Here is a 27113-nt window from a genome sequence, read left to right on the forward strand (position 1 = left end):
ATCAGTAGATATAGGCAGATATTTGCCTGTATTTGAGCTACTAAGTAACCTTTAACTATTTCAGTTTTTTTGATTGGTAAAGGTTATGCAAAATGGATTCTTGTGAGCTTTGAATCATTTTATAATGTTGTTACCTATTCGATAACATACCTGGAGTTATGTTTTGTTTCATTCACACGTTTGAGTAATCTTTTATTAGTCTGTCTACATCTCAAAAGCTCAAAATGCTCTGTTCTGCCCTGGCCTGTTGTGATGTCATGAAGTGCTAGTTTTCAAGTTAACATCTAACTTTTACCTTTTGATATCCAAATGATTCCAGTGAAGCTGAATGCAGTTTCAAAACGCAGTGGGGCACTTCCTGTATTTCCACATGACATCACAAGAACTCAGGCTAAATATGCAGGGTTTGTGTGACATGTGTGAATGAAACAAAACACAACTCCGGGAATGTTTTTGACGAGGAAACAACATTAAAGCCAAAGAGAGGTGTAAAAAGAGCGTAATATGGGTCCTCGTTGGTCTCCCAGTCCACATTAACAGCGACAGGGTTGTTCGGAAATGCTTGTTCTAGAAAATGTTGCCATCATGTGGTGATTGTTATTACTACACCGCCTGTGAATACGAAGGAGTTGAGAAGTAAATAATAATGATAAAATCTAGCCTTTGAACGAACAACAGCATTTTTATGATCTCTGGTTTTCAATGTAGGATCATGATAGGCTAAGTGAAAAATCTAACACGGTTCAGTAGCCTAATACAAGGTGAGTCAATGACCTCCAGAAAAATCAATGTGACATTGTAGATAATGGTGGGGAGCCTGTTACATCTTCTTGAAACTCATACGCCACTGTGACAAAATAATATTTCCAAGACATTTTGTATTGCCTGGTTACAGATCTCTACAAGATATCTGGCCACAAACATCTCATCTTATTGACACTTTTTATAAGCAAGAATCCTGTTTCTTTTTCGTTAGCCTAATTAAACCTCCATTGTTCCTCAAGCAAAAAAAACAAGATAGGCTCATACACATCTGTTTTAGGCCTAAGTGATGGCTATTGGAGTAGTAGCCTTGTAGTAGCGTGCGTGTTCTGAGCCAATGGCAGGTGTAATGTATACACAGGCCATGAACACAAAGGTGTGTTCAATAATTCAAAGGCAGTAGCAGCCTGTTGGTCTCTGCACGATGTCACCGGTCGCCAGTAGCGGAAGTCGTGGCGCTGTTTGCGGGATGAGAACTGCCAGGAGACCGAGGGAACACACGACAGCTCCCGCACATTCCCTCAGGTGAAATGCTTGGCGTACTCACTGAAAAAAACGCCCGCTTCTTCTGATTCCAGGACTACGCAGCTTTTCCCTGGGATTCCGCTGCGTCCTGAGACATCACCCAGAGTATGGGAGCCTTGCACTCCATACCGGGGCAGCCGGAGTATAGCGACCTGTCCGAGAAGACTGGATGTGAGTAGACATTATGCAACCTCCTGTCATCATGATGGGACAGGCCAGTCAGAGCAGCATATGATATCATCACATTTCTGTTACATTTTTTACACGAGTCCTAAAGCTATACTGGCAATTTGGTACCCAGAATTATTGTAAGATCTATTTTTAGGGTAATACGAGACTACACTACACTGCTTTAGTTTAGTCCAACAACCTATTCAGCATTTACAATAGCAGCCTAATGTGAGATGTAACTTCATTTTATGCCTGATTATTCTACACTACAGGCTTACAGTCTTGATAGTACATACAAATTTTGTTGCTGATCTACGACAAGCAACAGGACAAGATGGATATGCTGCAAACCTGTGTTTTACATAAATGTAAATATCCAATATATATTGCCAGTGCCTTCAAAAGTCAGCTTATTCATGCAGTAATACTGTAGTCAGGAAGTATTTTATCAGTATTTAGTTCTTTAACAAAAACTGCTGAAAAGGCACACTAAATTACATGTTTTATTGTTTCCTTCCAGTTTCATTTGAACAGATCGCTGTACTACACAAAAGATTCAAGCAGCTGAGCCACAATGAAGACACTCTCCGGTTCGTTTCCTAAAATGGCAATGATAATAAGTCATGCTTGTATGTTTACATGTCAGTGTGCATGTCCTACATGTGTAAGACATGCACACTGGCATTTGTGTGATTTATATAAACCTGCCAAACAGGCTTGAGACCACTTTAGACAGCTTGTAATTTTCATTCACAATAACCAATATAAGCCACTCCTTAAAAATACTGTGTACTCATTGTTTCTGCAGGAGAGATGACTTCAGTGCTATTCCTGATCTGGCGTGCAACCCTATTCGTTCACAGATAATAGAGGCCTTCTTTGACAGGAGGTAAGACCGTGTTGTTATACAATTGTATATACTTGAAAGCTTCAACCAAAATATTTAAATATTGTCATATGTTTTCAGAAACTTTCGTCAGAGTGAAGAAGGCACAGTGGAGGAGATCGGTTTTGAGGAGTTTCTGGTGGTTATGTCCCATTTTAGGCCCCCACGCCACAGCATGACAGAGGAGCAGCGTGAGAGCGTGAGGAAAGAGAAACTTCGATGTGAGCTGCACTACACAATAGGATCCAGTTACACTTTGAAACATACTATTGATTGTGTTTTCATGTGGCTTTCTTCCTAGTTTTATTCAATATGCATGACACTGACAACGATGGAACAATAACACTGCAGGAGTACAGACATGTAAACAGTGAAAATAAATATTCAGTTTCACAAGATACAAAATGTGCTTTTATTTGTTGAGAAATTTTCAAACACTAACAGAATAAATAACTGTTCTGTTAACCTTCTCTAGGTGGTGGAGGAGCTGTTGTCTCGCAGTGGGGCACTGGGAAAAGAAACCGCCAAAAGCATTGCAGACGCAGCCATGTTGGAAGTGGCCAGTATATCTGTGGGGCATATGGTGAGATTCGGATTATAATTTATATAATATATATGTTTATACTTAGTACAGCTCTAAATGCTTTTACAAATATTTTTTCTCACAGGAACCAGATGAATTTTATGAAGGCATCACATTTGAACATTTCTTGAAGGTTTGTATTTCATATTTGGGGACTGTAAATATATCATGAACATTGTCTCTACTGTTCACCACCCTTAGTTACCTGCCTGCAATTGTTTCTTACAGCTGCTGAGTGGCTTTGACATTGAACACAAAATGAGCATCCGCTTTCAACACATGGATGCTATAACACTGTGCAAGTGAGAGCTATACAAGTAATGCTGTGAGTTTTTCATGTTTACTTGAGCTTATGGAAACTTTATTTCATAATCCCTTTTTGCTTGTAATAAATATATGCCTTATTCTGTTGAAACTACTATGCAATCTAACTAAAACGAAAACACCTTTTAATGTAAAGATGTTTAATGTAAGCCAGGGGTGTCAAACTCAAAGGGGCCGGATCAGAAAACTCATGTCATATATACCCCAAAAATAACAATAACTTCAAATATTTGTGCAGAGAAACACAAATCTATTACAGAAATCTTTTTTAATTGATGAACTCTTTCTTTTACAAAACATTATAATTATGAACAACCTGAAACTTTAGGAAAAATGCAATTTCAACACAATGTTTTAACATTAACTTGTATGCAAATAGGAATAAGTCAGTTTTTCTTGGAAAATCCTGCACTTGGCGTCCACTTTTCTCATTTTTAACATTTTGCTGATGAGGTCAAAACGATCATCCTTTAAGAGCGTTTGGAAAAAGGCAAGTCTTCATTTGTGCTGCTCTGGTGGGAGGGGCCACTATGCTAAGCACCGCAGAAAATTACCAATATTTTAATAGAAACTATAATTTTAATATTTTAGTAGAAAATCAGCCGAGGGCCAGATTAAAGGTCTTGGAGGGCCGCATCCGGCCCCCGGGCCTTATGTTTGACACCTGTGATGTAAGCAATAATAAGTGTGTAGAGAATGTATGCATGTTATTTAGAGCTGCCTTAAATACTTATGCCATAATATAAATATATATTTGGGGATAGAGGTGAAATATACTGCATATTCAATCCAAATGTACATACTATGATTGTTGTCATAACAGTCTATAAGTAGAGTGCATAACCTTTCTATTTTTAATCAAAACTCACTGATTCATTTCCCTGTAACAATGAAATGAAAATCCTTATTTAGATCATCTTATTTAGCGACTTACATCATAGATAAGGTCGATTTGAAAATGCAAATTGTATTTGTTTCTCATAAACTCAACTATTTAAACAGTAATTCACCAGAATATTTAACAGCCCCCTAGTTTTTTCCAGAATGTTCACTGTAGGGAGACTCTGACACCTCTATTCTCATATATTTTGTTTTATGAACTCTTTACAAGCCATAAGAAAACTTAAGAGTTATAGTATTTAACTATTACTAACTTAATATGCTGATACACGTTTATGTGTTGCACATTTTAATATGGTGTGCTATGTTTTCTCATTTTATAAGATTATGAATAGTAGAAAAAAGAAAGGAAATTAATATTGACTTATTTACTAAAATACACCAGCATGCATTAACATTGTACTCTAATGCAAATAACATAGCTTAGTATTAGTGAATTCTATAGATTTATCTATTAAATGAAAAATGCCTACCTGTAGCAATACATTTAAAGACACCAGCTGCATCCTGCACTTTAACTGTTGTGTAACATTACTCCTAATAGTTCTCTTTGCTTTATACTGCCATCTACCATTAAAAATATGTACTGCATGGTTCTGTAATGACATGACTAACGTTTCCAAACATACTATATTATATAATATATAATATCTTTGTATTTATAAGCAGGTGAGACATCTGTGCATTGACATTGACTTGGTATGTGTTTGCTCCAAAATAAGATGAAATAAGATCAACATTATTAAAGAAACAAGAAGAACTGTTTTCAAATGTTTACTCATTGAATTAACCCTGACATAATTTTTTTAAAATAAAATGTAACCTACCATACTGATGTTTGATTTCTGCCTTTATTTTGACACCACTATGTCACATCTTAATATAAGAGGAGCTTTCAGTGCTGCATCCTTCAGTGGCCCCGTTGACACTGGGTCATTTTTGAGTTGGTAAGACTCAGGACTAAAGACTTACACTCTTTTGGTGGGGCATTTGTAGAGAGTTGTTGCCCTGAGGTAACCTCTGGCCTGGTGCTTAAAATAAATGTAGGTTATAACGAGGAACTTGATTCATGACCCAAAATGATTCTCCTCAACTTCCAGTTTCCCTAAAGCTTGTGATGTGAGGAAAGTTATGTTAAGCATTACTTCATTTCCCCTGTAACATTACAACAACCTTAACACACTAAAAACATACCTATGCATTTTGTTCATGCATAACTTCCTCTTTGTTTCCGGGATTTCAAATGAAGGTGCAACATAATTTATACACACTATATACAGTAGTGTGACCCGCGCCTTGTGACTGCCCAGACGTCCCGCCAGTTTCATGAAATCTTTCCTATCTGATGGACACATGCGTCACACGGCCCATATCACACTGTCAGCGTCTCAGCAGCTTCCTGATTCTCCTGTAACTCTCATGGAATACCCCTACTGCAACGTATTTGGGAGCAAAGATTCATCTAAATCACAGAACACCTCTGAAAAAAAAATATTATTTGCAAAAGATTTACTTAAATAATGACACTTTTCACACCAAACAATAAACATAAAGTACCAATTCCAACATACAATGTAAATATATTATCATTTTTTGTATTGTTGACATTTATTTCTCAACAATAGTGAAAATAAATATTAAATAACATAAATAGTCTTTGTTACTAACTCTGGTGTACCAGCCACCTTCCACTGTCATGTATTAAGTCATTGTCAAACCACTGTTTTTTTTTCTTCACAAAACACAATTCCAATTCTAAGGCCAGCCTTAGAAAAATGTGTTGATCCGTCGTGTATTCATTCCACACATTTGGTTTTTCAGTGTCCTTAAAAATTTGCTGACATTTGACAGGAACTCCTTGTATGTTTTGAGTACCACACAGCCATAGACCTTCTGTTGAAAGATATTCTGAGGTGGAGGTAGTGACGTAGCCGCCCCACTGGGGTCTACCACGAGAGGAGGCGAGTTTGGAAACAGCTCCTGATAAACAGCGTTGATTTGAGCGTCCAGGTACTGGCTGCGTTTACTGATGGTACTCAGCTGCTGCAGCAGTGGGCTGTCTGGCAGCTGCAGGTCTGTCTGCTGGTCATACACTCTTTTGAAATGTGGACCAAACTCCTGTAAGCCAGTGTGGATGCTGCTGATCTGCTCTGAGGTCTCCAAACCAGAGATGTTTGGGTCTGGAAGCCCACTCAGGGTCACTTTACAAATGAGCTCCGACACGTCGCCCTGAGAGACCCTCTACAACAGAACAAATAACAGTGTTAGAGTATGGTAAGGATAGAACCACACAAAATGAGTAAGAAAAGAAACCAAACCCCAGGCCAGTGTTAAAGCTGTACATAGACCAATTAAATACAACTTATGAGATATGAAGTCCATTGTATATGCACAATTGACTCTTTAGCTTTAAATGAAAATTAAACCGACTCCACCAGAATGGGTCTTCCCTCTACGCTACACAGAATGGTAATGTAAAATCCCTGCACATTCACACAAAGAAACAGCACAAGAGATACACTGTACTCACATATGTTTTCATTATATCCACAGATTCCTTTTGTGCAAGTCTTGCGAGCTTCAGCGTCTGCAGAAGAGAGTTCCCACACTGCAGAGTCCTGCTTGCTGCCACCGTTTTAGTTGAATCAAAACCCATCATGAGTAAAAGGGAGAGTAATGCTGATGGGACAGAAGGAAGACAGGAGGTTAGAATATGCCCCACCTCAGCAAAGCCACAAGTCCACAAACCTACATACCTCTTTCACATTCTCACTGAATATTTCCCTTCATAATAACCTCTCACACAAACAAAAATATGTATTAAATATGTCTAGTAAATATTTCCAGCACACAGTAAAACATTATTTCATACCAATTTCATTAAGAAAATATGGCTTGCAGACTTCAATTCAAACTCTCAAATAATAAAAAAATTCAATTAGAGTGACTTCATTGAAAAGTCGTAGCATCACTTACTTGCTGTTTGTGTGTACAGTTGAAAATACATGCTCTTTACATGTCCATTCATTCTCCTTGCAGTACCACAGGCCATTTGCCCTGACTTTGTCATAATCACACTCTTTTATAACTTTTTTAAAGGCAAAAACCACACATTTGTCACAGGAGGAAGTGACGTGCTTCGAGTGAGGCAACACAATTTCCCAGAATTTCCTCCTTCTTCAAATGAGTTTTTTTTTTTTTTTTTTTTTTTTTTTGCCTTCTACATATTGTTGAGTACATGCCTCCCTTTGAACAGACATGTATGGGCATAGTCCTAATATTATTCCAAGTTTGACCACTAAGGGGAGGCAAAACTACCTAGCTACCAAACTTACTACCCATGGCGATAATAGATACATAACTTCAAATATTTATACTAGCTGTTGAGTGAACTCCCCCCTTGAGATTTGATGGACTGAAGACCACCTTTTTATTTTGCACACTGCCACCTAGAGGTGTTAAAGGCACTAGAACAGTATGTAGTATACCATGAATGGACTTTTAGACTGTAAACACACAGATAGCATCAGATGACTCATATTCATTCACCAAATAAGAAAATGTACTGTTTTATTGTCTATACTTACCATTTAAGGTATTCAAAAATGTACAGAAGAGAATAAGTTGGGTCTTGATTCAAATATAATTCAAGGTCAGTAATAACAGTCCTGGCACATATTTGAATGTAAAATGTGTTTTAATTCAGAACTACAAACACTTGCTTATTTCTATTGAACATAAATAATTTATCACTATGGCTAACTATGGCTTTGCCATTTCATCCACAGTGTACAGAAGTGTTCATTCATATAGGAAGTTTGGCAGGGTCACAGGAAATTGATTTCTCAATCTACAATTTTTCGAGTGCGTAAAGGGTGGACCTCACATGCTGTAGTAGAGTCAGCACTGTAAGACGCAGAGCTCACTGAGCTGTGTGTTGACGTTTTTAAATTGGAGTTTATGTGTCAGAAGACATTTATGTAATCTCAGAATGTAGTAGTTTATAACAGAATGTGTCATGCTATTTTATCCATTTATTCTTTTATTGCTCATTCTTAGGTATTTGTTTGTTCAAATTGTACTATATGTTAAGGCTGTCATCACAGTAAAGGTCCTGTGGAGGATATACTCTGGGCATTCAATGGCCAGATGCAACTTTTAGATGGCTATAGCGGGAAGCCTATTTAAAAAAAAAAAAAAAAAAAAAAAGGGGGGGCATGCAAATTGTCTCTATGTTTTTTTTGTATTATGTTTTCTTTGCTTTCTGTTTTAGCTGTCGGATGCAACAGACTTTTGAAACTCAACCAAAATCTGAAACCACCTTTCACCAGCACTGAGTGTCTGAGAAAGCAGTCAGCAGTCCCACAGGTAGAATAAAGTCTAACACACCCTGGCATCCTTCTCCTCTGAGGGGCTTTCCACTGGGCTCAGGGGATCACAGGAGGGCTGCGGTGAGGAGCAGACCAAAAATTGCAAAGAAACTACAACCTGATTTACTGCCAGTGTACACAGAAAAAGAAAAACCCCCTCATCAACTTTTTATATAGTAAGTGTGAGAACCAGTTTGTGATGGTTGTGATAGCTAGTTTTTAGTCTTGTTGGAGAGACTTAAGTGATAATTAAAAGAATATTAAACTTAATTGGTTATACTCAACCAAAATTAGGGCTGGAAGTAGGGCTGTGTCATTAATTAAAATTTCAACGAATGGTCAGTGATTTGCTTGTTTGTAATGGACAGATCTACAGCCCATCTTCTGAGTTCAGATACTGGAGAAAGTAATTAGAAGTAATTATTTGTTGGTTAAATAGCATTTAAATAAAAATGAAACTGAAGACTGTGATACACCAATATGAAGACAAAAACAAACAAACAAAAAAAAAAAACATTCTTTTTTGTCATATCGCAGCCTTATGAGAAAGTAAGAAACAATAACAAAGATTATTTTTCACATGATTTACCTTATCCTCTAACATTGCTAACTTTAATACTAATACTAATAACTTTCCTACTAGCTTTTTAGAAATTGTATTATTTCTATACAAAACCATTTCATTTGAATAATGCTGTCTACTTAACTAATTATTGTCAAACTTAACTTCTTCTTAAGAAGGTAATGTGGGTGATAGTTGACTTCTGTCAAACACTATATAGGCCGCCACAATCACAACAATAAAGCTACTTTGAAGTTAGGCCACATCAGAAGGCGTTGCAAAGAAATCCTGGCTTAAACAATCAGAGTTGCACTGTCATTAGGTGCAGGATGTTGATTGCGACATGTTTTTTTTTTTTTTTTTTTCATCAGAATTTCTTTTATTGTGACTTTCAACTGCACAGGAAATAATGGTGGATGTGGTTATAAAGGAAAGTCCCCCTCAGTTTAATCTGAAAACTTTCTAGCAACTGTTTTTTTGTTGTTGTTTTTTTCATCACAAATCACGTGAAATGCAAGTCCTTCAATAACAATGAAACTATATATTTAACCTATTAAATCAAGTTTTATGAAGGTATTATTTATCAAATGATTACTTACTGCAGTTGTCTGTCAAAGCCTGTCTATATTTTGTTAAGATAGAACCAAACCTCTACATTCAAGTATTAAATGTAAAGTTTACTTCATTAAAATGACTTTGGATGGTAGTATCACATCAAATACTACTACTGCAAATAATTCATATATTTTGGGTGAGCGCTGTACCAAAAGGGCACATACAAATAAACTACTCTATCATTTATGGGTAGTTCATTTGTAGTCACATAACCAAAGAAAAAATACATGCTTGTAACACACAAAAACATTTCATTCAGCACCATCAGATTTTAAAAAGTGACCCATGATTTAAAATAGTTTTTATTTTTTCATACATGATATACTCAGTTTTTAAAGTGTTCCACTTCATTTGGGGAAATATGTCAAACCAAACTTATAGCAGAGTTTTAACTCAGGGAGGGTTTAAAATTCTTCACACTTTGTAAAAATTAACGGTCTCTCTAAGACAAAACCTACAAGGCTAAAGGTGATATTATAAATTAAGCACCGAACAATTCTTTTCCATTTATTTTTAAATGGAAACATTGTGCAACCTGTTCAATGACCATAATATTCATGGTAAAAATATCTGATCTTTAGACACAAATTTCTCAATTCAGACGCACATGTTGTGTTGGTATTTGATCAGAAACTGTATAGGAAGAGTGTGGTTTCATTCACCTGCATTTATACAATCGGACAGTCTAGTGATTTGACCTATAGCAATATATTGAGCTATTATTTCTCTACATTACAAAAGAAAACTGAGTCTTTATTGTAAGCTCTGTTATTGGTAATAGACCAGTGTCTCTGTATCATCTATATTCTCATGTACAAATATTCATATCAAAAGTTATACAGCACAATTCTCACCATTTTCCTTTACAAGAACTCTGATTAGTGAACATTAAATGATCCACACATTTAGCTCAGAAAGAAACATGGCTGACACTGAACACTGAACTCAAATCTGCATCAGGCACAACTTAAAAGAAGGCATTTGTGAGATGATCTATGTTAAAATATGGCGCCTGTATGTTCAGAATTTATCAACTGAAACAATATAAGCTATGACCACTTTTATATACAAACAGATTCATGCTTCACTTCACAACCTGAATTTGTCCTTAAAGTGCATGCAATATTAAGCAGATTTACCAAGTGGGATCTCGAGTTGCCAATTAACCTTATATCAAATAAAGATAATTTAAGGACTGTTGTCTAGTATACTGTATGCATAAGCATGTGATGAATGGCCAGAAGGGAAATCATTAAAGTAATCTCTCACTGTATTCGGTGGACCCTATACAATAATATTAACATTCTAAGCATATAGCAAATCAATCAAAGATAATGAAGTGTTGTCAAACGATAAACAGACTGAAGCAGCTTAACACCACGGGAGTCCGCAGCTCACATTCCACATTGTCCTTCCATGTAACACACACATAGCATCATATGAACATGAAGTTTCTACTCAAAATATAACAAAGTGCCCATTGTACTAAAATTTTCCTGATTTGTTCAATTCATACCAAAAAGTGGAAATGGTGTTGAGGAGTCTGTATTTCTTTTATAACACATGTCGGTTGAAGTTACACTGACTAGGCTTGAATTATTGTTATGTTTGTGTTGTTGTAGCATCTTTTTGTATTATACTTCCCCATTATTCAAGTTTCACAAAAGAAGTTGTTCATTGCACATAACACCTCGATTTAAAGATCCGATATCTAATTGAAGAAAAGTAAAAGAGAAAGGTATATCCGACTTGGTCAGCGTTAGGAGTTAGGAGAAGTTGCGTTCTTGGTCAAGTGTGAGCAGAGCACAGATATGTAGTCCACTACTGTGTTAGTCCACTTTCATCTGTTGTCTTCTTTGGGGAAGTCCAAAGATCCCAGGCTGCCAAAGCCCAAACTGCGGCTCTCTGTGTCAAAAGTGTGTAATTCTCTGTCTTGTCGTTCAAACAGTTGCTTTATTCTCTCTGTGCGTTCCTTTTGAAGTGCTGCTAGTTCTTCTTCAATCTGTCAACACACATAATTACAATATTTAGAATATACAAATGAAAATATAATTCATATAGGTCTTTGTCTTCCATCTGAAATTACGACATCATCAAATTCTCAGAGGTGTTTTGGGGTATCTCCTCTCAGGTCTGGACCAAAACATTACTGAGCTCCTGGACAATCTGAATTCCAACATGACAGCTTCAGGAGGGCCAGAAATTGATTTGGTGCTTAAATGTTAGCTTTATTATGACTGTAAAAACTACCATCTGATCCCTACCTTTTTAAGAATTTCAGAGAGGCAATTTACTCAAATTCTGTAAAGGGGTCAGTAATTGGAGTTTTATAGGGTTTTACATGATACCATGTCTATGTACATAATATATTCCATGTGTCTGGTCAGCCTTGCCTTCTGTTCCAGGTGTGCTCTGCGGATGGAGACCTTCTGCTGGAGTTTCTGCTGCTCGCGCTCGTGCTGACTCTCCATTTGGGCCTGGGTCTTCCGCTGGTACGCGTCCAGCAGCTCCATCTCCTGTTTCAACTGTTGCTCTAGAGCCACCAGCTCCGACTCCTGCTCCGACTCCAGACGCATCTACACAGGATGAAGCAAGCACCCAGGAATAATGAGTTATGAGAACAAAAGCTCTTCACTAACTACAAAACCAGAAATAAAAAATTAGACACGGTGGAATAATTTAATTATTAACCTTTTCTACATTCTTCTATATTTCATCAGTCAGAAAAATAGCAGTATTATGAAATCATGTACCATAAAAGGGATGGCATTATAAATGGAATATTAAGTATAATCATAACATTTCATCAGGTCAAATAAGTGACAAATGTATTCCTACTGAACAGAATTACACAAATACCGCTTGTGAGGCCATCATTTCGTTGATGCTATGCTCGTACTGCTCCGCCAGCACTGCAAGTTTGCGCGTCTGCTCTTCTTTGAGGCTCCTCAGAAGGGTTTTGTGGTCGCCTTTGGGAGACACCTCCAGCTGGTGATTCTTCAGAGCCTTGTACTGTTTATTCTGCACTTTACATGTGTCCTGGAACTGTTTCTTGATCTGCATCTCCATCGTCTGCACATAAGAAGACAAGAGTTAATGACTGTGACAATATGTTTTACAATAGAATCTTAAATGCTGAAGAAAAATGGTTATTCTGCTATCAATATTGGTCCAAATAATCACTATCGTAGATTCCTGGGTGTGTGAGCCTTTTTGCTGTGTGAGGAGCACCTTGAGGTCCCTGGGCTGCTGCCTCTTCTCCAGAGAGTGTTTCCGATGGAGCTCCCTCTGCCTTCTGTTGTTGTACTCCTCTTGGTTCTCCAGCTCGGTCTGGTGTTGGAGGCGCATCAGCTCTGCCCTCAGCTTCTGGAGCATCTGCAGCTGCCGCCGCTCCAGGTCCTGTGTGGACTCGTCCTGCCGGATCAGCAGGGCATGCTCCATCTCCTTCTGTGTGCGCTTCTTATTCAGTTCCTGGGACAAGATAGACGACCACTTATAGATATAACTTAATTTGTCCAAGAATAGTATTTGTAGTTTTTATTCCCCGACAAAGAGAATCAATACATAAACCCAATACCTATGATGATGTACTTCAGTACTACATTAATTTTAGTTCCACTAGAAAGATGTTCCTGGAAGTAACAATATAAACATACATTAATTAGATTACATTTAGAAATATACCTCTCTGATTTGCTCCTGTTCAAACTCGTGCTTCTTGATGAGTGAACGGCGTTTGAGTGCTCTGCAGCTGCGGTCATACACCAGCCTTTGTTGGGCCAGGACATGAGCCTCCTCCTCGGCCTGAGAGCGCTGCACCGTCTCTTTGTGTCGTGACAGACGCTCCTGCTTCTCCTCTTTTGGCGTACAGGGGTCCTCACTCATCTCCTATTATACAAATACAAATTCATTTGAGAATATCTCTGGTATTGGTTCAACATAAGTTTGGGGTTTTGCAGGTTTTTGTATCTCACTAAGTTTATATATTTGTCATGTCACATCTGAATTGCTAAAATAAAATAGTAAAAGTGGTTAACAAAGTCAAACTTATGTCTTTGTTTGAGGCAATACCTCTTTGAGCTTGTCCTTGCAAAGTCTGTACTCCTTTTTCTGGTTCTCTAAGAAAGCAGCCAGTTCCCTCTTCTGCTGAGCAATGATCTGTTGCTGGATCCTCCTCTCCTCAGATGCAGCGGTCTTCATCTGTGTGGAGACATGACAGTGTTGATCACAGATTCTTTTCAGTAGACCATGTATTGTATTCCTTAAGGCTCCCATACCTCTTTGTCCGTTTGAGCAGCATGCCTCTTGGCCAGCCTCTCCAACTCAATGTATGTGTTGTTGGCATGTGTCTCTATTTCCTTCTGTAGTCGGAGCCGGTGCTCATCCATCTCGGCCTTAAGCCTGTTCTCCAAGGCGATCAGCTGCTTTTGGTGCTGCCGCCGCATGCGCTTGTACCCAGACATCTGCACCCGCAGCTCAAAGTCCTGCTCATGCTCCTGGATCTACCTGTTGACCTACACAGAGGAACACAGGAGGCAGGAGGTGAAAGAGGCAGAGTGAGCACAGAGACACAGTCACCTGGACTGAGAGGAGAGCAGGGAGGGACATGGACTGGGCAGTTAGTCACTTTTCTACTATACAATATACAAAACCGTTGTTTTCATAACCTTGCTGTAGGCCTACAGAAATCACATTACCTCACTTTATGAGTAAAAACTAACTAACTAAAGGTTTTTTTGCAACTCAATAAAAGTTTGTAAATAATAACTAACTTTTCTTATTATTCAACTTGAGAGTTATTGTAGGCCATGACAAGTATGCAACACATTGGCTACAATGGTGCAATGATATGGCCTGATAAATATTCTTTATGGTTTTGGAGCATATTGAAGCCCACAGTGCCTCAATTTAAAGAAGTGTAACAAAATGTAACATGAGTGAACAGCACATGAATACTGTGTGGCTTTATTGACCTAACAGAAGTACATTTAGATGGGCTACATGAACGGCAGAAGAGACGCTGAGGTAGAACAGGCTGCCGTTGCCATGACTACAGATGTACAGCTGAGAACACAGACACCACTCTCCTCCGCGCGCTCCCCCGCCGCCTGTTCACGCACACACACGCACACACTCACACACGCACAAACTCACACACGCACAAACTCACATTTTACTGACGCGCGCACGCAAACACGCACACGTATCTCATTTGCTCCTCTTTTCCCAACACGCGCGCGCATGTGTGAGAGATAATGTGTGTGTGAGCGCGTACCAAATATGCTGATTTGACGGTGGCGATGTGTTCAGAGGTGTTGCAGTCGGGAGACCGGCTCTTGTGAGGAGGAGGAGAAGTAGGCCGCAGTTTTGGCCTGGTGTCCCTGTGCACAGCCTCATCCCTCACGCAAGCATGGTCCTGCTGGGGGGAGGAAAAGGAGGAGATAGTGGGGCTGGATACTTCCCAGGCCCGACACAGTAACCACTGCCTCTTCCCTGGCCTCGGTGATTGGCGAATCTCTCTGAATGCAGCACACATCCAGCTTCGAATACATCATTTCCCTCGCTAAGTCTTTCCTAAGAGAGAAAAGGGCATCGCCAAACAAGTGCAGGCACCAATGCAGAAGGAGGAGAAACCAGGCAGCTAGAGTAGATGTAGCTCTTTTTTCCTGCGGCTTGGATTATGCAATGCCTACCATTGATACTCCACACACATGCATTTCACTTCTTGTCTCCTCTTCCGTTTCAGAAGATTTGGGAGAAAAAAACGCTCTCCGTCCCGCGTTCCCATGATGACCGCATGTGTGAACTGGTTTACAAAAATCTCGGTCGCATAATAAGGCACATCCACTCATGGTTTTGGTCCGAACGTGTCGCGTAAGGAGTCGTTTGTATTCCACACCAATTTGTGTCCTACATTTGCAGCGCACTTGGTCATGGTAGGTGGTTCTGGTGCCTTCTATTCATCGCTTTGCTCTATCCCTCTTCTACACTCCCCCTTCCTTTAAAGAGACACTGCATTACTACAAGAACACTGCTCGGATTTTAGCTCAATACTACTACAACCAGATCTATAATCTAATGAAAAATGGCCAACACTTGATCAGGAAAAGAGTGGGCGTGTGTCTAGTGAGCTGTTGGCTTCAAATTCAAATAGCCAGAAACAAACAAACACATTACATCATTGTTATAGTAATAGTCATTTCCTATTTGACCACAAGAACCTGCCCCCTTCACAGTATTCCGATTGTCATCATCGTTTTGTAGGCTAATAAGAATAATTTAGTTCATAGACCATTTTGTTTTGGCTTTTGATTACAACTGACTTTTGCTAATTTGAGTTAACTAGTTCTAATTGCAGCAAAATGGGTTTAAAGTAGCCTATATTTAAGTTAAATGCACGTTGCAGTTTATTATGGTTATGGATGAAAATTGTAGGCCTACTCATGTTTTGAATATGTGCACGCTTCATGAGGTGACATCATCATTATTATTATCATTATTAAATCTCAACATACTATAAATGTTCCATTTTAGCCAGCAAGAATAGGCTACAACAATAAATCAATAAATAATAAATAAATCAATAAATTAAAAAAAAATATTATATATATAGATATAGATATAGATATATTCATAAGATAAAACCATTCAGCCCGTTTCACTTTTTAGAGAAGAACAAAACACAATACAATTCGCGTTTGTCTACTGAAGAGGCATTAAGACATTATGTATATACCTTGTGAGTACTTAAGGTGTCCCCTAGAGGGCGACAAACCGTAATGTACCAGTGTAGTTATTGAAATACCTACCCTCGCTGTCAGATGTCCCATGTGCCCATGATGACAAATGTAGGCCACACACAAAAATACGTTAGTCCATTAACACGGTTCAATTACGTAACGCCGTGAACTTTAAACGTTCTCTGAACTCTACTACAAATAAATAAATACCAGGCTTTTTTGTCATATTTTATTCAGAGGGCTTTATTGCTTATAAAAAGAAATTGTTATATTCATTATAGAATGAATGTTAATCTGCATTTAAGTCTCTTTACTCATGCATTAGGCCTAGACTCTAGACTCTTAGGTCTACTGCACGTTGAAATGGGGTTATATACTGTATTTTTGAATTATTTAATGAGTAAACTCCAAGTTTGCTTTGTATAAACTGCACTCAAAACACTGAAAACATATAATTTTGTTTTTTGTTAATTAATTAGCAAACATAGGTTAGCCATTGTCAATTATCTATGACCTACTAAACTACTATATAAAATTATAGCTCTTATGTTACAACAAAACTTGTACATCAGTTTCCATGTGGTTGATGTTGTCACTTGTCTGCAATTTGGCTGACTTGAACAGGGATGACCAGCTCAGTGGACGACACACTGGTGCTGCTGGACCCTGGTATGGGAGCCTCCACGGACAAAATTCCTTCAGGAGAGAATGAGGAACTAGCCTGTTGAAGATCCACCCCCTGTGGCAGTCTGAAACAAAACAGAGCTTTATCAGTCATCCATCATATTCAAAGTGAGGTAAATATGTACATTCTAATATGTGAATTACCATGTTATTACCCTTATAAGTAGCCCACTACTCAAACTTGTGACTAATTGATTGATTCATGCATGTTTGAGAACTGTGGTCTGGTCCTGTATTCAAGACATGAGTGCTCAGGAAATTCATGTTTTAACTTACCCCCTATCTCCGCCCACTGTTTTTTTGTTTGTTTGTTTGTTTTTTTAACATCAAATACCAGAAAAAAGATATAGTATGTCTTGTTTACTGCTTTTTGTATGTTTGTGTATTTTACAAACTTACTTATATTTCCGTGTGAAGCACCTTGAAACTGATCCATGCTGGTCCTGCTTTTCCTCATGTTTTCCTAGAACAAGAAAATATCATCAAATTACTTTATATTGTTATTATTTCATTTGATTCATTAAACAAAGTAAATAAACTGTGTTGCAAACCTGATATCTGCATGTAGCCATCCTTGGTTGTGACTGTGATTTCTTCTGGTAAAAAATGCTTTACATCCAGCTGAATCTTCCACCTGTCCTGGCCTGCCCTTACCTCTGATACTCCACCTGTCAACAGTTTCAGGTCATTTTGGGTCAACGCAAGGTGCTGCCCACTGAAAGGAGACAATAGCCCCTCTTTTGTGTTTGCCCCCCAAGAAAGAGACGCTAGCCTTCGCTTGGCCCACTCCAGCCAGTCCACATCACTGGGCTCTAGGAAAGGGGAAAGCCCAAAGTCCTGAGAGAAGATCCGACTTGACTGCGTCCAGTTTGGAAAAGGATCCCAGTTGGCATCACGGCGGAAAATAGGACGCGATATGAGTTTTTTCTCTTCCTCCATTTTGAGATCTTCTAGCTCCTCTGCTATAATATTGTCAATGTAGCAGCTTCACCAGTCCCTTCTTATTTATCCGGATGTTGTTGTGTTTTTTTTTCTTTTTAGCACTGACTAGCTACAAGTGTGATCCAAGGGACGAGAATGTCTTATTGGGTAATGGGGTTGGGGCGTTCCTTGTCTGTTGTCCTTAGAGTCACAGTGGTCAGTGCCAATAACTTGTATTTATAACCTAGAGTGCACATGGCAAGTTGCTGGAGAATGACTGGAAAGCTGTAAAGAGAAAGTTCAGTTAAGCAGGTCTTCTGTATTCCTCTCACATACTGGGGCTCTTTGTCTGCACAAGTTACAACCATGTGCCATGGGAAGCAATGGAACACAAACAACTTCCTTACTCCATCAGCAGGATTAACTTTTTCAAAGATGAAAAGCAGTAGAATTTGTTTATTCCAGCATAGGTTTGCATATGGGTGATAGCAGCGAAGAAGGGATGTGGAATTTTACATCAACAGCTATGACCCAGTGTATGATTGAGTAAATCAGACCAAAGGCATTTTAATACTACTTGACAAATAGACACCAAAGGGTGTGTTAAGTACACAATCTTGAAAATAGGTTTTATAATGGGTTTAGGAACATAGCATACTAAATGCAAATAATGTAAATACAAAATGGTGTTTAGAATTTTAGAAGTTTTCATATATATACAGTACTGTGCAAAAGTTTAAAGCAGGTGTGAAAAAATGCTGTAAACAAAGAATGCTTTCAAAAATATAAATGACTTTAAATATAAATGATTTTTATCAATTTACAAAATGTAAAGTGAGTGAATAAAAGAAAAATCTAATTCAAATCAATATTTGGTGTTACTACCTTTTGCCTTCAAACCAACCTCAATTCACGCAAAGGGGTACACACAAAGTCGGGGATTTTGTAGGATTATAGTCACGTGTATGATCAACCAATTATACCAAACAGGTGCTAATGATCATCAATGTCCCACATAGGTTGGAACTCAGTCATTAACTGAAACAGAAAGAGCTGTATAGGAGGCTTAAAACTGGGTTAGGAACAGCCAAACTCTGCTTCCCAGATGAGGTTGTGGAAGACAGTCTCATGAAACAGGACATACACCATGGCAAGACTGAGCACAGCAACAAGACATAATGTAGTTATACTGCATCAGCAAGGTCTCTCCCTGACAAAGATTTCAAAGCAGACTGGGGTTTCAAGATGGGCTGTTCAAGCTCTTTTGAAGAAGCATAAAGAAACGGGCAAGGTTGAGGATGACAGACACAGTGGTCAGCCACGGAAACTTAGTGCAGCAGATGAAAGACACATGAAGCTTATTAGAATTCGGAATCGGAAGGTGTCCTGCAGTGCCATCAGTTCAGAACTGGCAGAAATCAGTGAGACCCAGGTACACCCATCTACTGTCCAGAGAAGTCTGGCTAGAAGTGATCTTCATGGCAGTGTTGCAGCCAAAAAGCCATACCTCCGACATGGAAAAAAGGCCAAGCGACTCAAGTATGCACAAAAACATAGGAACTGGGTTCCAGAAAAATGGCAGCAGGTGCCCTGGACTGATGAGTCAAAATGTCAAATATTTGGCTGTGGCAGAAGGGAGTTTGTTTATCGAAGGGCTGGAGAGTGTTACAATGATGAGTGTCTGCAGACAACAGTGAAGCATGGTGGAGGTTTCTTGAACATTTGGGGCTGCATTTTTGCAAATGGATTTGGAGATTTGGTGAGGATTAATGATGTTCTTAATGCTGAGAAATACAGGCAAATACTTATACATCATGCAATACCATCAGGGAGCAGAATGATTGGCCCCAAATTTATTCTGCAGCAGGACAACGACCCCAAACATAAAGCCAAAGAACTATCTTAAGAACTATCTTCAGCATAAAGAAAAACAAGAAGTTCTGGACGGTATGGCCCCCACAGAGCCCTGACCTTAACATCACCGAGAGTGCCTGGGATTGCAAGAAGAAGATGTGAGGAGGGTGACAGAAGGATGTGAGGGGATTTCTCTTTTGTTCATTCACTGCATTTTGTTGATTGATGAAAATAAATGATTAACACTCATTTTTGAAGGCAGTCCTAATTTTTTTTTTTTTCAAACCTGCCTATAACTTTTGCACAGTACTGAATATAAAATATAGGTTATATCATTTTATCATATGTTTAATTTTGATATGCATTCAGTACTGTTGTGACAAAATACTATACTATATTAGCCACAAGGGGTCAGTACAAATAGTTGTTTTAACGGATTCTCAATATTGTGGGATTTTGTCCAATTTGGCTCAGTGATTCAGAAGATGGAGTCTTTATCAGGGCAAGATATGGGTAAAATATCTGTGCCAGGAACAATATTATTTTATGTATGACTGATTTAAGTTTATGTTGATGTTATTTAAATGGCATAAACATTTCCATTTATGAAATATGTATGTATATTGTACATGTACATTATGTGTATTGTTTTAAAAAAATATATATATAAGCACAAAGTATTATTTACACAACAATCCTGTGAAAACTATCCAGTGCAAAGATCTATACATGTGACCAGGTTTATTATACAACATTTATTAAAACATGTCAACATCCATAGTGTGGTATTACTCTTTAACCACAAAGACCTTTGTTCATTCCTGTGACTAATGGAGTGTTGTGTTCATTACAGTGGTTTAACCTGGTTGGACCACAACTATCTTAAACTTCCATGAACTTCCATAAAGTAACAATAGTTAATGATTGGAGTGATCTTTACAGCTTTTTCAGAAATTTGCACTCGTCACCACTTGGTTGGCCTGCGCCGATGCTTTCCTGGATGGACAAAAAAAAAGTGACACATTTACTGGTAACACACCTCATATCAGTTCCATTATGATGCAATACATACCTTTTGTTTTTTCTGGAGAGGAGTATGATGGTTGTTATGATCACAATGAGAGCTATTCCTCCAATCACAGTGCCAGCAACAATTCCAGCAATATTAACTGAAAGTGACAATTTCAGCAACATTAAACAAAAAAGTAACAAACAAAAACAGACTAACAGTTAGAAAAAAACAACACACACACAAGATCTCACAGACAATACGCTGGACATGAGATTTTTTTCATTCAAATCAATAATCAACAGATCGTACTGATGCATATGTGCCTTGCTTTACCCCGACAGAAATACATAACAAATTTTCAAGAAAGAAGAGATTTTGGTGGAAATATGTTTGAAATGGAAAGGTTTCCAGCTGCTGTACTCACGAGGCCAGGTAACAAATAAAATTATTTATACTGAAAAATACACTGTACCAGGTGCTCTTAAAATATGTTTGAAGGTTCAAAGTTCAAGCCCTGATAAGATCAATACAGATGAAGGGTGCTATTTGTAGTAGTGAACAGAAGAGATAAGTAAATATAATAAGAGATAAGTAAACTCATCTTTCCATCTTAAAAATCTCTTACCAGATGATATCAAGATGTCAATGTACTGATATAGTTATAAAAGGTATTGTCATTAAGTGCACTGGTCAGAGGAATAATGATAAAGATACATTTTAAATAACCATTTTTGTTGTCATATGATTGGATGGTGTATGATTGGCATATGATCAGACCGGTCAAACAAACACATATTTTCAGATTTTCAAAGACAGCAGCAGAATCATAATGTTTGATTTTCTCATTTATTTGTACTTAGTTTGCAGACTGTGTCCTTTCCAGACCACTGTCCATCTGGTTGACACACTCTCTCGGACGACCCTGTCAGAGTATAGCCCTTCTCACAGAAGAAAAGCACTTTGGAGCCCTGTAAATACGTAGTGCCATTTTTCCTTCCATTAGTTGGTGGAGAAAGAAAGCCACAGGTCACCACTGCGATACACAATAATATCTGAGTAACAAGTTACAAGTATTAGGACCATTTGTATTTTGATCTCACCTGGCTTTAGGTCATCCACTAGGGTAATATGACTCTGAAATAGCATTTTGGTGGAGTTTCCAAGCATTAGATTGCGACCTACAAGGATATCATACCTGCAGGAAGTTAAAAACAGTTATAAACAAAACTGAAATGACTGAGCTGATACCTAATGTGATAATTCATTTGCAGCTATTATTATTTATTTGATTAAAATTTTAGATTTGTGGCTTGATGTACCTGCAGAACCAGGAACCCTCGCCTGAGCAGATCTGAACTGCCTGATTGAGCAGTGGATCGCTTGAATTTTCAGTAACATAAAAATCAGGGAAAAAACTTATGTCATGTTTAGGGGCATTTTTGTATTCGTTCTCAAGATATGCAGTGTCATATGTAAACAAAGACGAACTTTGTGAAATGGCCCCTGGAACACAAAATGGGACATTAGTATGTGATTCATATTATTTGAAAAACCTTAAAAGAATGTATGCACTCACAGCTTGCTCCAAAGCTGAAAACCTCCTCTGGGTTGCTGATATTTTGTACGACCTGACCATTGCTGAGGGTGAGGTCATCTTGGGCATTGTTGTTCAGATTTCCCATCAGCCCCTGGGTTTTGTGATAAAAGTCCTCTGGCAGAAGCACGGTGGTCGCCATATTGTCTCCTCTGAGGCGCACCTCCACCCCCGCCCCACTCGGGAACATCACCGTCACATTGGTGGAGACAGGAGAGAACACAAACACACCTGAATAGGAGCCAAGCATGGCACAGTTTTAGTTTAGATATAAAGGTTTCTTTTGAAACTAAACAAAATATATATTTATAAAGGAATAAGGAAAGTAAAACAAATTAGTTGTGATGGGTGAGCAGAAGGTTAATTTAATGTAATGTAATTTACTTTACTTTAATGTGACAAATATACTTTTACATTTACATTTTACATTTACTAGCAAGTTATTATCATTATCTGTTACCACCATAAATAAAATAGCTCTTTCCATTGATATTATTATTTTTATTGATCAGTAGGAAAAAAAAAGAGAAGCTGGACTAACCGTGCAAGTCCATCCAGGTCTGTTCAGTGAATGAGAGCTTCTCCTGATTTTGCAGGACCTCCAGGCGACTTGGTTCACTGACCATTCGCACCTCGATGACATCAGAAGACATCTCGCTCATGGCCACAGCTGTCATCTTTGTTGCTTTAATTTTATCTGAATAAGAAAAAAATATATGTAAAAATATTTGTTTTAAAATATTTAATATGGCATGTATGTATTAAGTAAATATACACTGACCGGTCACAGGTTCTGTTCTGCCTTGAATAGACAGATTTTTGGCAGGTGCAGAGACTAAAGTGTATTCTCCTTTTCCATTGAAAGAGTAGCTGACACCATCAAATGTAATGAAGTGTGGATCTCCAAACACTACCGCTGAAATATTATTGTTTACATTTAGACCACTACACAATTCACAGATTTGAACAGGATATAAATAATAATTTTCCACCTGATCTTGGAGTCTTGTATCTCCCACAGCCACTGGATGGACGGTGCTTGAAGTAGTAACTGCAGTTGTCTGACCAAAGGCAACAGTAGTAGAAGCTCAGGACATCATAGAGCCAGTGAGATTGTCCTGGGATGCGAGGGGGTCTCTTGAAAGGAGGTGAGCCCCAGTCGTGGGCTCTGTCTGGTGTGCTGCCCCCTATGGAGTCTCCTGTCAGCACTTGATCACCACGGCTGTCATAGCAACACTGCTGTCCAGCTGCATACATAGGACTGAGGGAGAAATGTTTTTCAGTTTAGGGTTGGAGGTTTATCAGTCTATTACTATTTTACTTATTTTAGTTCTTTATGGCAGTCTAGGTTGTGACTACAGTTACATTAGGCTGCTGTTATACAGGTGTTAGAGGGGTCATAAACTCATTTGACATATGAATAATATCTTTGATGTTCCAATAACTCTTATCACAGCACATTGGAGTAACTCCATTCCTCACATGGACAAGTGGTTGTAAAGTATGGGCTGGGTTTCTTATGTGTCAAGGATGAAGATGAACTATGTCTTTGATATTGGTCACTGAATATCAGAAGTATTACAGTGTGAGGGAGGACTCACCTGGCTTGTATGGCTCTGACACAGTGGACACTCCCAGGGTGATAAGTGCACACACTCCCTTTCTCTATATCACAGCCATAATCGGTCTAAGGAGAAGATGCAAATCAGATTTGTTACATATACCTACAGCAACTGGACATGGTAAGGCAAGTTAATACTGATTTGGAAAATATGTCATTTTTGTGTAAACCATTTGTGTTCATTCATATGATGATTCAAAAACATCACTCCCATCAGCTGACGCTGTGTACTTTCTGTAGGAAAATAGCCCGACCTATTTGTGATACTTACATGAAAGCGGCCAGTGTCTGCTCTGGCCTGAGCCAGAGTGCATGGACAGTCGATAATCTCCTGGAGGAAGTTTGGAAGCTGGGTTTCATACTTATCCCAGGCCAGACACTTCTCCTCGGCCCAGGCTGCAGAGTTTGCCCTGAATTTCTCGTCCAGGTGCCAGGCTAGAGCATGGTCTTCAGTCCACAGAGCTTCTACATTCCTATGTACATGCAGCAGTTGAGTCAGTAGTTTTGATATTTTACACAGTAGGGCAAACTTCTAAGTATGACTGATGAAGTATAAAACATAAACAAAGAAATAAAACCATAACTTATCAGTGATTCTACATACCATATGCCATCTGGGTACACACTAGAACTGATACGCAGCATCCCGACCTCCCAGTTGGAAAAGATTTGTGGCGCAGGTTGGGGTACAAAGCTGAAGGAGCCACTGTTGGAATGACCCTTTGAGAGTGTGTAGAGATACTTCCACTCAGCCTCCCAATCATTTGTGTAGGCTGTCCCTGTATGCACATATACAATCATAAATGTAATAGACTTTTTAACAGTGAATAATGAATTCAATTTAGGTGCTCACCTGTCTCCGTGTAACCCCACAGTTCTATGTTGACTCTGTCAGCTTTGACCATGGAAGTGTTCCACGTCATCTGAAGACTTCCAGAGACATAAGGCGTGCCATAATACTGCCATTTAGTAGAATTGACCAGAACAGCCTTGAATTTTGAGTTCAGCTTTCCTGTGTGAACTGTAGCAATACATATTCTCCACGTTATTCTTTGGTTGTACGTATAAAGTAAGTGACAAAATGACAAAATGTACCTGATAGCCATTTGCCAGATCTGGTGAAGTTTGTGCCATTGTTGGTAGAGATTTGAAAGGGGATCCACCCTGTTTCATACAGAAAGGGTGATATGCAGTGCCCTCGGCTGAGTTCATCAACATGTCCCACAGTGTCAGTGTTGTTGTTAAACCTGATACAACATTATGGCTGTTAGTTTAGTTTATGTATTTATTTAATGAAACACAGACAGTGCACAAGATAAATTAACCTTAAGAAATGTGTTTTACCAGGTTCTAGCACCAGTGCAGTTTCAGCTGTAGTCATAAAATCAAACATTCAAGGACAATGGCACAACAATGATCTAACCATTATAAAGTTCTGTTCACAGAACTTGACATCACAGCATTCTATAGGCCAATATTAATGAACATAGATTGGAGCAGGTAAAATTAATATTGTTGAAATACAAAATTATCTGACAGTACCGTTCTTGGATTTAGACAATATTTGAAAATACCAGGCTCAACAATTGTGAATTCATCTTTTGGATATTTAATGGTAAAGCACAAAGTAATCAATAGGGAAATCTGGCTCTTGCCCCCATCTGAAAGTTTGACACACACGCACACATACACACATACACACATACACACAAGCACACACGTACACACACGTACACACACGCAGCACACGCACACACTCACACACACCCCACACACACACACAGACATACACACATATACATGTATCAGTCCACATTATGGGAGCAGGTTTGGTGCAGAAGGATGCCAATGTTTTGCCACGAATGAAAACGTGCCACAGTTTGGACAGCTCTGTTGGTAACATATTCCTAAGTCACTTATGAATCCAAAAGTCAGGTTCCCATGATGCAAATTTGTTTTATATCATTATTAGATCAACAACAAGATGCAAAGTTCAGATATGGGTTAAAATATGTTATACCTAGGTTTAAGGTTCGGGCAAGTAGTGGTTACTTTAGGTTAGGTCTCCAGGAAATATAATGTAAGCAATTGTAATGCCCCCAAGAAAAATGGAAACTCAACATGTATAAAACACACATCTTGGGTTCCCATGTTTCTTGGGGGAATAGAACATAGCCCATTTTAAATAAAATTTGTATTCAAAGTGTGTTATAATTTATTACAGCTCATAAATCTCACAACTCTATAAACTTTCTTTTTGATATAGATCACATTAAAAATACAAACAAAATGGGGTGACATAGCAAACCCATGCTAGCGCATCCTTACCTGCAAATGATGTGGTCAGTCTTGTTGAACGTCGTGTGAAGAACAACAAAATCAATGCCACCAAAAATGCTCCCAGAATAAGGTTGAATCTGCACACAGTAGTCCCTGTAGTCAGTGCAGCAGTTCTTCAGGGACTCACATGTGGGCTGACAGGAGCACAAGCCTGCAGACGCTCCACATTTCCCCTCACATGACTGACCTGTCAAAATACAAAGTTACTCACTTCATCTAAACATCACTTTAGTAATACATGTCATATACTCACCTAATATACTGCGCACACATAAGAGGAGGAGTAAGAATACCACTCCAGTAGTAGTGTATTTATCCATCAGGAAGATCTGAAGAGGCTTCTCTATTTTCCTGCTTGTCTGTGTTGTCACATAAATACTCAAACCTTGGCCTTTTGGTCTCAGGCATTACCAGCAGCTGTTAGTCATTAACTTCAGACAGAGATATTTCAAAATGGCATTACAGTAAGTAATTCTTCTTTTTTTATCTGTAACCTACTACAAATTATTTTAAAGATACAAGGATGTTTTTTGTGTTTTTTTATGTTATAAAATATATAAATTCTATCTTTTCTCCAAGTAAATAGCTAAGTAAGTAGTTAAAATTATAATGGGTAATAAAACTGGCAGCAGCAATAAATATGGAAGTA

At 38.4% G+C, this 27113-nt stretch overlaps 5 protein-coding genes across 7 annotated transcripts; 1 reads left to right on the top strand and 4 right to left on the bottom strand.

Annotated features, from left to right (window-relative positions):
* Positions 1-1239: 1239 nt before the first annotated feature.
* tescb (tescalcin b) lies at positions 1240-4942 on the top strand. Its single transcript, XM_020925252.2, has 8 exons — positions 1240-1458; positions 1979-2048; positions 2267-2347; positions 2426-2565; positions 2646-2707; positions 2820-2927; positions 3013-3060; positions 3156-4942. Exons 1-8 carry the CDS (start codon positions 1395-1397, stop codon positions 3231-3233), a joined length of 651 nt encoding a protein of 216 aa, XP_020780911.1. The 5' UTR covers positions 1240-1394; the 3' UTR covers positions 3234-4942.
* A 701-nt stretch (positions 4943-5643) lies between these two features.
* On the bottom strand, positions 5644-7261 carry m17 (IL-6 subfamily cytokine M17). 2 transcript variants are annotated; one of them, XM_055154010.1, is made up of 4 exons: positions 7128-7211; positions 6908-6947; positions 6682-6830; positions 5644-6392 (listed from the first exon to the last, which is right to left on the bottom strand). In XM_055154010.1, the coding sequence occupies exons 3-4, from the start codon at positions 6808-6810 to the stop codon at positions 5919-5921; spliced, it is 603 nt and encodes a 200-aa protein (XP_055009985.1). In that variant the 5' UTR covers positions 6811-6830; positions 6908-6947; positions 7128-7211; the 3' UTR covers positions 5644-5918. The 2 variants fall into 2 exon arrangements, with proteins under 2 accessions (XP_055009985.1, XP_020780921.2); XM_020925262.2 differs by lacking the exon at positions 6908-6947 and having other exon boundaries at positions 7128-7261.
* A 3169-nt stretch (positions 7262-10430) lies between these two features.
* On the bottom strand, positions 10431-15851 carry taok3b (TAO kinase 3b). 2 transcript variants are annotated; one of them, XM_020925135.2, is made up of 8 exons: positions 14974-15851; positions 13976-14212; positions 13770-13898; positions 13383-13586; positions 12930-13169; positions 12558-12770; positions 12092-12274; positions 10431-11700 (listed from the first exon to the last, which is right to left on the bottom strand). In XM_020925135.2, exons 2-8 carry the CDS (start codon positions 14159-14161, stop codon positions 11539-11541), a joined length of 1317 nt encoding a protein of 438 aa, XP_020780794.1. In that variant the 5' UTR covers positions 14162-14212; positions 14974-15851; the 3' UTR covers positions 10431-11538. The 2 variants fall into 2 exon arrangements, with proteins under 2 accessions (XP_020780794.1, XP_055009978.1); XM_055154003.1 differs by lacking the exon at positions 14974-15851 and having other exon boundaries at positions 13976-14936.
* An 831-nt stretch (positions 15852-16682) lies between these two features.
* Positions 16683-18494, bottom strand: LOC110160637 (heat shock protein beta-1-like). Its single transcript, XM_020925312.2, has 3 exons — positions 17674-18494; positions 17522-17585; positions 16683-17187 (listed from the first exon to the last, which is right to left on the bottom strand). Exons 1-3 carry the CDS (start codon positions 18059-18061, stop codon positions 17031-17033), a joined length of 609 nt encoding a protein of 202 aa, XP_020780971.1. The 5' UTR covers positions 18062-18494; the 3' UTR covers positions 16683-17030.
* A 1019-nt stretch (positions 18495-19513) lies between these two features.
* On the bottom strand, positions 19514-27109 carry LOC110160475 (sushi domain-containing protein 2). Its single transcript, XM_055153994.1, has 16 exons — positions 26718-27109; positions 26453-26651; positions 25220-25371; positions 24978-25145; positions 24729-24903; positions 24396-24597; positions 24105-24190; positions 23496-23764; positions 23285-23419; positions 23045-23200; positions 22486-22734; positions 22229-22412; positions 22010-22104; positions 21766-21942; positions 20970-21066; positions 19514-20893 (listed from the first exon to the last, which is right to left on the bottom strand). The coding sequence occupies exons 1-16, from the start codon at positions 26782-26784 to the stop codon at positions 20845-20847; spliced, it is 2460 nt and encodes an 819-aa protein (XP_055009969.1). The 5' UTR covers positions 26785-27109; the 3' UTR covers positions 19514-20844.
* Between the last annotated feature and the right edge of the window lie 4 nt (positions 27110-27113).

The sequence above is a fragment of the Boleophthalmus pectinirostris genome, unplaced genomic scaffold (genome assembly GCF_026225935.1).
Source record: "Boleophthalmus pectinirostris isolate CB_2022bp ecotype Guang Dong unplaced genomic scaffold, ASM2622593v1 HiC_scaffold_18, whole genome shotgun sequence".
Classification (NCBI taxonomy): Eukaryota; Metazoa; Chordata; class Actinopteri; order Gobiiformes; family Gobiidae; genus Boleophthalmus; species Boleophthalmus pectinirostris.